The sequence below is a fragment of the Vanacampus margaritifer genome, chromosome 7 (assembly GCF_051991255.1).
Source record: "Vanacampus margaritifer isolate UIUO_Vmar chromosome 7, RoL_Vmar_1.0, whole genome shotgun sequence".
Classification (NCBI taxonomy): domain Eukaryota; kingdom Metazoa; phylum Chordata; class Actinopteri; order Syngnathiformes; family Syngnathidae; genus Vanacampus; species Vanacampus margaritifer.
The window spans coordinates 25,225,789-25,236,462 of NC_135438.1; the positions used below are offsets into that span (position 1 = coordinate 25,225,789).

The window sequence follows — 10,674 nt, forward strand, 5'->3', positions numbered from 1 at the left end:
AAATGAGATAACCCTTTATAAAAACATAAATAATCTGCCAGGGTATTTTTATTTTTTTAGATTGTCCAACTAAATATCACAGGCAAATAACAATTAGTTTTATGTTGTATGTTTTAAATCTCTTTGTGTTTTTAGTTAGCCATGTCTAGTCTGATCAGAGGTAATGAGCTGGAGTTGGCTGCGTGTGTGGGTATAGTCCTTGGCGAGACAGCCACACAGAGTACGGCCTACTGTCTTGAACTCCTTGCCAGGAAGTACATGACCCCACGGACATGGTGAGTACCCCTTACTCTGTAATCCTGTAAGGCTTGCAGGATTTAAAAATATCTATATTTTCCTTATATATGACATATATATGAAGACCATTTTACCCAAATGCAAAAAATCCATAGTGACATTATCAACTGTGACAGTTATTTATCTAGACCTGCAAATGTGACAAACATTCCAGCAGTGGTTTGTATCGATGAAAATCAGCGGGCTCGGTAAAGATGTATTCTCGGCAGTTTGTGAACTCACAAATACCGCAAGTATTCAGTTTGTTGTTACATTTATGCAATATACTCTCCAAATAATATAAAATAATAATAAATGCAATGCATTGCATCTTTTTTTTGTTAACTATTTTACTATAAAAAAAAAAAAAAAAAAACTAAGAGTACTTGTATCAGCTGTACAAGTAATTTCCTCAACAGGTAAAGTCCGTATCTCACTGACGTAGCATGTGCTGCCGGTAAACGTTTTACAACACGGAAGGAAGACTGCCGAAAAAATAACACTCGCTATGTGTGCACAACTTCGCAAGCCTGCACCACTCAGTGAGATACGGGCTTAACTACCGGCAAACATGATTAAAAAAAATACTTCAGTTCTTGGCCTCATGTATCAAACTGAAGGCCTACGGGCCAAATGTGACCCACCAAGTCATTTTATGTGGCCAGTGGGTGAGAGCTTAAGAGGCCTGATTGTCTTAACTCTTTTACTGCCAAATGTCATCCAAAAAACAACCCCGATAGTGCCAGCTGATTTCGAGTATTTTCACTCATCTTTCAAGGCAAACAGAATATTGTGTGCTATGACTACGTAAACATACCATATGGATACCATATGAAAGATTGGATTCCATTCTTTCATTAGAATAAAAGGTATGTTCCTACCTTATTACATTCTTTAGTAATCACTATTTGAAAATAGGTCATTTGAGTGACATCAAGCAAAAATGGAAAAAAAAAAAAGGAGAAAACAAGCTTTTTGTGAAAAGATACATTTTCTGCACAACAGTGACTTTGACGCTAATATTTTTTGTTTAGCAACTCTCTGTGATTTAGATTTAATGTGACAAATGCTTTGATCATTCACGTCATTCTTGAAAATGTTTTATTTCCTGAGATCCGCCATGTTTTCATGTAATTTGATACTCAGGAGCCCATTGAAAAGAGATACAATGCTGTCATCTGCTGGCCATAGTTAGTGGGCGTTTTTGGACTTTCCTACCCCATTCACAAACTAGCGCTGCACAAGACATTGCACTGCCCAATGAGAACCCCCTTGACGTCAATTGACGTTATTGACGGCATTCATTAACAATTTTAGTATACGTCAATAAACATTCTTGGCGATGAAAGAGTTAAAATAAATGCGATTAAAGCGTGCATTGACCATAAACTACATTCATGACCATAATGCATGCCCCTCATGATAGTGACTGCATGCCACCACTAGGTTGCTGTGTAGGCTACTTGTCCACATCAAGCATCTAACAGGTTCACTGTAACGCTGGAGAAGCTGCAGGTAGGAGAAACTGTCCACGGTTCAGCTATTTGTCATAGACCCCACAAATCTGCTCTTTATGGAAGAGTAGCACAAAGAAAACCGTTGGAAATTAATTTGTTTGCCTAATGCCATTTCGGGGACACAACAAACATTTGGAATAATTTGTTAGCCCTAGTATGTACAGGCAGAACACAAACTTTGCACATCACCTTGAACACACCATCCCCATTGTGAAACATGGGTGTGACATACTCATGCTGTGGGGATGCTTTTCTTCAGCATGGACAGGGAAGCTGGGTCGAGTTAATGAGATGCTGAATGGAGTTAAGTTACAGTAAATGCAGGGATATCAGGAGTCTTGAGATCGGGACAGACGTTCACCTTCCAGCAAGACAACCTTAAACATGCAGCTAAGACATAATGGTCGATTCCTCTTGCATTTCACAGACCACATAAAATGACATGGATGCCTGTGTCTGACCTGTGGGCCTTGAGTTTGACACTTGTGATTTACAAAAATAAATAATAGTAATGGGATGATTGATCTTTACTGTGTTTACATTTAGGGATCTCTCAGTTGACCTACTTGGAATGATTCCTGACAACCATATTTTATTGGCTAAGGTCTGTGCATTTTACCCTGGAAGTACTGCAGAAATCAACCAATTACATGAAAGGGTAAGTGGGCCTAATTTACAATAATCTCAAGAACACACACTGTTTTGTTCCCATTTTCACAAAGTGAATGAAACGATTACCGCTATGCAAATGATTGCATTTTCTCCTCCTGAAATTAATGAGCCAAAATTGGATCACAGTTACTTAAGCAAAACCTCAGCTGAAGAACAAGAAGATTGCGAAGGCCTTGAAGACTTGTTTTGCCATTATAAGAAGAGATTGACAATGACAGAAGAGAATTTGACAATACTTTAGACACTGGTGACAATTGCAGACTATCCGAAACCCATAACAATTAACTTGAATTTGTATTTTTGTTGCATGTGCACTGATGAAACTACTTATATGATTATGGCCATGTGTTTTTGTCATTCCAGTGTTGTCTCCCCTCATTAGAGGAGTGTCGGGCCTTGGCAGAGGAATCTATGTGTGAAGGAGATCTGTTTTCAGCTGTTAAATTTCACCTTCTGACCTCTGAACCTGAGAATGCCCTTAAGATAGCAATCGATCATGTCAAAGGTATTCTTCGGTGTAACTTCCTAATTCTGACATTGACACTGAACAAAATTCTAAATGCAATAAACTTTTTATGTGGCTCCCATTTTTCAAGAGTTGTAAAAAAAAAAATTCTACATACACAAAAGGCCATTTCCCTCAAATATCTGCCTAAATCTGTTATTTGGAGCATTTCCTCTGTTGAGATAATCCATTCCACCTCACAGGTGTGGCATACCAAAATGCTGATTAGACAGCATGATTATTGCACAGGTGCGCCTTTGGCTTGCCACAATAAAAAGGCCACTTTGAAATGTGCAGTTTTTCATTATTGCGGCGGGTAGGGGGATCCTGATGGGGAGCGTCTGGGGGGATGTTTTCAAGAGATTCAACAGCTCTAACTGGCGTTGGACCATCGTGACATTTGATCACTCTGATTGGCTGTTAGTGAATCAGCGCATGGGGCAAGAACTGGAAATGACAAAACAGGAAGCAATTCAAAGCGTTTATAGTTTTGCTCATTTTGCACATTATCACCCTTCACATTTGGACTTAATTATAAGAACAGAAGTTGAATTAATCACTATGGTTCAAGAGGAACAGCATTGTTTTTTTCTGGTGTAGGGGGGGAGACAATGGCGTCGCAAGGGCACCACCCCATTCCCAGCTGCGTGGTAGGGCAGAACACTAGGGAGGGCACCGGCATTGTTTATTGCATTACTGTTAAAGAGTCTGATAATCGAGTGATGAAAGCCACACAACTGGATATACCAGGAAGGATTTACTTTTATATTACACAATAATCTGTAAAGAGCCTGAAGGTTTGCTTTGCATGGGAATACATGGAAGGTACATGCAGATGGTACTTGCCGTTGGTGTCTGTCTGTTGCGGTGTGTACTTCCATCATTTTTCGGTCATGCCGACGCCACAGGCGAAAGGTGTTGTCACATTTGGCTGACGTCGGATTGGTATATGGAGACCTGTGCAATAATTATGCTGTCTAATCAGCATCTTTATATGCCAAACCTGTAAATGTGATGGTGGGATGATAATCTCGATAAAAGAGAAATGCTCACAATTACAGATTTAGACAGATTTGTGAACAATCATTGAGGGAAATGGCATTTTGTGTATGTAGAAATTGTTTTATATCTTTGAGAGCTCATGAAAATGGGAACAAATAAAGTGTTGTGTTTATATTTTTATTCATTGCCCGTGGGCCCCGGTTGTGGCTTTATCCCGTTGTTTGGGTAGAAGTCAAACCTTTATGAAAATAGTATAGGGGAAAAGTATAACTTTACTACTGTGGCTTTTCACATGCTGGAAATGTGCACATTATTTTACAATATTGTTTTTTGTTTTATGAAGTCACTTCCCTGCTTAGCCAATCAGAGATGCCGTTAAGATGGCAATATCTGTCGTGACCAATGAGAAGCACTGTACTATCGGCGATTGCGTAGCACAATAGAAATAACATTTTAAAAAACTACAAAACATGTAAGATAGCAGACTCTTCGACAGACAAAATTATTGAGTGACAAACGTGTGAGAAACATTGTTACATGTGTAATTTGCCTGGAAAGAAATCCACTCTCGTGACATTCAACAACAAAACGTGGGCTCGTTTTTTTAAATTATATATAGATTTAGTACAAGCACACACTGCAGAGTGTAGATGTCAATAGATATGGTGACAACATGGTTATCTTCGATGCTCATTCTCAGGGATGCTGGTTTTCACCGTACTTGCTAAGCATGATTCACAGAAAAGCAACATGTCATGCTGGTACAAAAACATAGAGGTACTTGACAGTCGTGTCACTACTAAGATATGTTTATTTATTTATTTTTTCACTTGGGCTTAAGCATTTAAATTACTTTAAAGCAACACTAAGGAACTTTCAGTTAACGTTGATTATGGCGGCACCGTATGGACAAAAGCAGTAATGTTATGCCTGAAGGAAGACCATATTTCCCATGAGTTTTTTTTTAGCTCACGCCTGCGAGTGAAATCTTGGCCTATGTTGATCCTTGACTGTCCTTTTATCCAGGTAATTTCCCTTTTCCTTTTTTGTCTCCTCAGACAAAACTTTTCAATTGTTTTGCAGCTTCTCCCAGGAAAGCAGTAATTGTGTGTCGACATTCAAATTGACTTCCATCTTCGTAACGAATGGGGAAAGGGGGAAGTGACGTATGCCATAAAGCAGTCAGCACATTTGTAGTTTTTTGCGTGGCAGTGTTCCTACCATCCTCCTCAAAGTTGCTTAGTGCCAGTAAAAATGATACTGACCCCCTCAGACCATGGCAAAGGTACCATTCAACTAGTCGATGTTTCAACAGAAGAGTTATGAAAATATTTTATTAAGGTTGAAAAGTTCCTTAGTGCTACTTTAATTATGGATGGTTAGTTCAGACATGGACTGAGAGAGAGTTCCACCCTGTTAGGGTCATATTCGTATGTACTGCAATGTGTTAATTGTGCAAATATTTAACAATAATTAGTTTTATAATACCTTATGGGCCCCTTATTCTATGTTTTTTTCTTTTTTGAGTAACAATAAAATTAAAATTGTTAAGTAGAACATTTGTTAGGACCATCAAAAATTATTCAAGAATTAAAAAAAGAAAAAATCTGCAAATGTACTGGTCACACATGCACAATTAGATGGAAATTCTGTCTTAAAATTTAAGGGCAAAATGCCAATACTTAGAGGCAGTCTGGAGCCATGCAACTGATTCTTTAGCGGACCGTACTTGCTAAGATGCAACATTTGCACGTCTGAAAAAAAGTATGTTCTTTAGAAGGTTCTTGGGCACATTTTTGCACATTTTCATGAAACAAGCTATTTTTGCCCCGCAGCCCACGGTCTAACATGCATTCTGTCAATGCTTTGTTGCCCGTTTCAACCATTTTTCCTGACTACTAATTGATTGCTTTTGCATGAAATACACTGACAATTTTCTACTAAGTTGTGTTTCAAGTGATTTGACATGGGGGTTGGCTAAAAATGCATTTCAATTCCACAACGTATTTTAATAGATGATTTATTTTCCTAAGTGTACTTGACCTGGGCCAATGTAGACTCACATAATTATCTTACAGTACATGGCTCAAATGTGTTCTTCCACCCAATTGCTGACTGTACATTATAGTTGGAATAGTTAGTTACGTCAAAGCAAATTTGTGTTTTTACTTTTTCTTTCTGTTTGTGCACATGCAGTATACAGTATTAGATCACAAACTGGCTTTAATTTTTTTCTCCATCAGAACAGCTTACTGGATCTGACTGGACAGTGGACAGTATTCATCCAATCCTTGACCTGTTGAGTTACATCAGAACTGACCGCCTCCTCTTGGCCAACTGTGCTCGGTAAAGCAATCATTGTATTATTTCAATTACACTTGCTTCACATGTTCTGTCAGAATTGATCATCAAGTGTGTGTCTAGAGCCCGCAGTGAGCTGTTGATCCTGTGTGGTTACATCGGCGGTCTGCTTGCCATAAAGAGACGGTACTTCAGCATTGTACCTGCACTCTATGAATACACCAGGTACACATAAATTAATCTGCCACTTACAAATGTGTACTGTTTTACATAGAAGTAGAGATGGCAAATCCAGGTCCAGAAAGTAAAAACCCAGTTTGGCTTTAGCCCACGTGCTAGCTAGCTAGCTAGCTAGCTAGCTTCTTAGCAGGTAAAAAAAAAAGCACCCCGGGAGCTAGCTCGGGAGCTATCTAGCTAGCACCTGGAGCTAAAGCCAAACTGTGGCAGGGTTTCTACTTTCTGGACCTGGATTTGTCACCTGTGCATAGAAGCAAAGAAATTTGGAGTTCAAGTTGACATTTTGCTGGATTTTAAGCTTCTTTCTTACATGGGCACCAAACACTGAGCACTCAAGTACCACATTATTTCTCCATTATTTTTACACTTGAACAGCTTCACTACCTTCTTACAAATATAATCAGTTGAAAAATGAGTACATATGTACAATTAATTGTAACAATTATACATCTAAAATGATCTCTGCATGGTGAACGGATGTAAACAATGGCCCTTCACGTACGGTTGTTACTTTTAAGGCATGGTGGACATCATCAACTGCTCAGCGTTCACTTTGCAAAATACACATTGCCTGTAGCTGAACGCAGCCTTTCCAGTCCTGCTGACTAATGCTCAAGATTATACAAACAATAGCGCGTGTAACTAGTATGAAAAAATTTACCCATCTATTTTATTGTACGGTTTGTACAAATAAAACTGGACACTACACTTGACGTGTAAAGTACTCTGTCATCACAGAATAAACAAGAGTTAAAAAAAACAAAAACATTTTAACTAGAGTTGTCAAACGATTATTTTTTAAAAATCAGATTAATCACATTTTAGAATTTTGATTAATCTTGATTAATCACTATGCTTTTTATCCAAAAAAATTTGCCCACCGAATTCTTTCGACATTTAATGTTTTGAGGACTTCTTTAACAGTTTTTGATCTGTTGCACACTCTCATCCTCCTCTTTTTGTTATCAGTTAATTATTTTCATAATTTGAAATAAATAAAAAAAGGACCCCGATATTTTGACTAGGACAAATATTCTGGCTGTCATACGCAAATATTTCTTAACGGCTCTATGTTAATGCATGTAGCTATGTTTATGGCTCAAACACAACCTGTGCTACATTTAATGTAACCATCCACTGTCAAGATGAAGGATTATCTGCGGTCAAAATTAATGGTGTGATTAATCTGCATTAATACATGTTTAATGTGCTATGTTTTTGTGATGGATCAATGAGTTAACACTTTAACTTTGACAGCACAAATTTTAACATATTAATACAGTACTGATAAAATAATTAATAATACAGACATGTACCGGTGTGTACTATCACATTTTCCTTTCTGTGACAGTCAGTTGTTGAAGCGGAGAGAAGTGAGTGTTCCTCTGAAGATTGAGCAGCTGTCAATGGAGCTGGATGCCTGGCGGGCATGCAGTCAGAGTACTGGCAAGTAGGTTAACCCCCCCCCCCCCCCCTTTCCACACACACACATCACATCATCCATCACAAATCCTAAGGTATAAGAGCAATTGAGTGAAGTAAGGCATCAGATATGGGACATTTTCTTCAGAGGCAAATCTAAATCAATTGCATTGGTAGTGGGCACAATAAATGTTTCAGATTTCATATGTATGACTGGATGAAATATTGAAGCTTGGGGTAAAAAGCCCAGAGCCTCACCTCTCCCCCAGCCCGCTGGTGGCGACCTCCCCCGTTGACTCAGAGAAGCGGCCAAATGAATAAGAGCAAATTCTCCATTCAGTTTGAAGTCGAGCTTTGCATGTTCAAAATCACTATTGCACTAATCCATCCGTGATACATAAATAGACATCTCCCGTTGCAATGGATGCCTTCCATGGAAGCATGTTCAATGAACATATTTTGGTTTAAAATTAAATACTAGTACTATTAATAATGTAAACATCAGTAAACATCTAGTGCAGGGGTAGGTAGGCAACACTGGTCCTTGGAGAGCTTCATTCCTGCTTGTTTTAGATCTCTCCCTCCTCCAACACAGGTGAGGATCGTTATCAGGCTTCTCCAGAGCTAGCTGATGAGCTGATCACTTGAATCACCAGTGTTGGAGGAGGGAGACATCTAAAACACGCAGGATTGCGACTCTCGAGGACCAGGGTTGCTTTCCGCTGCTCTAGTTTTAAACATTGACTTTTGCCAACACTTTTTTTTTGTGTGTGCAAAAATACAGCTAATAATATTCTTTGAGAAATATATGTAGTTGTGTCTGCCTGCCTTTTTAATAGCCCTTCATCCGAGAGTCAAAGAGAAGATTTCCGCTGCCTTGAGAAAAGAATCCTGCCTGTGAACTCAGGTAGGAACAGTCACTAGCATAAAAAAAAGTTCACTAAAACCTAACAATGGCATTTAGAACACCTTCTCTCATTCCTCCACTAGTCTCATGCGGTGCTGATTATGTGACAGGCTCTAATCTGCCAAGTCACTCTGATGTTCAGCTTTCCTGTTTTACTGGTCACAGAATACAGGTATGTGTGCTTCTTTATTGGTTTGTATATTTAACCATTAGACACTCAGTGGCCAATCTATTGGTTACATTTGCATAATCAAAATGCCATGATAGCCCCTTCTTTGTACCGGTGTGCAACTGAGTTAGTTTTTTTTATTTATTTAACATTTTTGTTTGTTTTTACATGCAGGGTCCAGTATTTTTACTTGAAGATGGCAAGTCAGCTATTTCCCTGAATGACGCGTTGATGTGGGCCAAAGTCAACCCTTTCTCCCCATTAGGTACAGGAGTGCGCATTAACCCCTTCTAACCCCCTATCCCCACCACCACCACCACCACAACACCCCCATATCCATGCACACATGCACGCACACACACACGTACACAAAAGAGTGTGTGCGAAAGACAAAAGTGTTAAAAGGGAAGTCAAGTAAAAAATGTTGTATGCATTTGGCCATTTTGCCACTTGCTGTTGGCTGAAAATGACATCACAGCTGCTCAGGGCTCAGCTTGCGAACGTCACATGACCAAACCCAGAAACCAGGTAAGCTGGGATGGTCATTACCTAAACCCTTAGACACTGTGATGTCATTTACTGTGGACAGCAAGTGGCAGTATAGGACAAAATGGCCGCCCCCATTGATGGATACAAGCAGGTGGACTTTTCTATCACTGAGCCAATTATGCTAGAATAAAGTCCTTTAAAAAATGCATTAGTGGATTAACAAGGACAATGTTGTTGTTGTTATTGTAAAGTTACTACTTTGTATGTACATTTTGTCACTTTGTCAAAACCATCCTTTGTAAAAGAACAGTTCTGTTGGCGGAGACACTTAATGGCGGGTCATAATCTTCTTGTTCGTACATACGCATACATACGGTATGCCTCTGACTATGCGTCTGAGTTTGTTTATTTCATCACTGTGAAACTAACAGATGGGAAAATAAAGCTAGCATTGTATGGTCTGTGTTGTTTTCTTTGCATAATTGTATGAATAAAAATATAGGCTACTCATAGTAGTATGAAAAGACATTTGTAATCTTCAGCCTGTGCGCAACATACTGTCCATTAATGAAATATACAATCTTCAAACTTGAAGAACTTGGATAATGCCATTGATTCAATAAAAAAAAAAAAATCTAATATGATTCAGAATTAGAATCATCTTTATTGGCCAGATATGTAAAAACACAAATAATTTGTCTCTGATAGTGTGAGCTATTTAGCCTGGAAACCAGACTCATCTGGACACAGTCGAGACAGTGAAAAGATCCAATCAGGGAAGAGCGGACGTGACGTTATAAAAGCGGGACGTATGTGTTGAAGAGTAGTAAACACACAGAAATGAAATATATAATATTCATATGTAATTCCATGAGGAAACTCTGGCAGTGGGCAGATACGGAGTAAAATTAAACATAGCAGAGGATGTTTCCTGAAGTCCACGACCATCTTTGCAGTCTTGAGTGTGTTCAGCTCCAAATTTTGTTAGCTGAACCAATCAGCACAGTTGAGCTTGTGCTTGTATGTTGGAATGAAGTGGCTTAAACAGTGATCAGACGAACCCAACGCTGTTGGTAGATACATTCTCTGAGCCAAGTTTTAGTGAAGCAAAGAGCGCCAATAAGTGCAAAGTGGACAGTTGAAAGTTGGACCGTGTCAGGAGGAGAAGGTCATCTAT

The 10,674-nt window shown here is 38.9% G+C and overlaps 1 protein-coding gene across 1 annotated transcript in view; it reads left to right on the forward strand.

Moving 5' to 3' along the window:
- The window catches only part of wdr17 (WD repeat domain 17), a 41,671-nt gene extending 31,713 nt beyond the window's left edge, over positions 1-9,958 (forward strand). Inside the window, exons 24-32 of the mRNA XM_077571645.1 lie at positions 136-275; positions 2,340-2,451; positions 2,829-2,970; positions 6,216-6,318; positions 6,397-6,498; positions 7,862-7,960; positions 8,772-8,839; positions 8,923-9,011; positions 9,183-9,958. Coding sequence (XP_077427771.1) covers positions 136-275; positions 2,340-2,451; positions 2,829-2,970; positions 6,216-6,318; positions 6,397-6,498; positions 7,862-7,960; positions 8,772-8,839; positions 8,923-9,011; positions 9,183-9,302 — 975 coding nt within the window. The 3' untranslated portion in view covers positions 9,303-9,958. The remainder of the gene's footprint in view (positions 1-135; positions 276-2,339; positions 2,452-2,828; positions 2,971-6,215; positions 6,319-6,396; positions 6,499-7,861; positions 7,961-8,771; positions 8,840-8,922; positions 9,012-9,182) is intronic.
- The last annotated feature ends 716 nt before the right edge of the window (positions 9,959-10,674 follow it).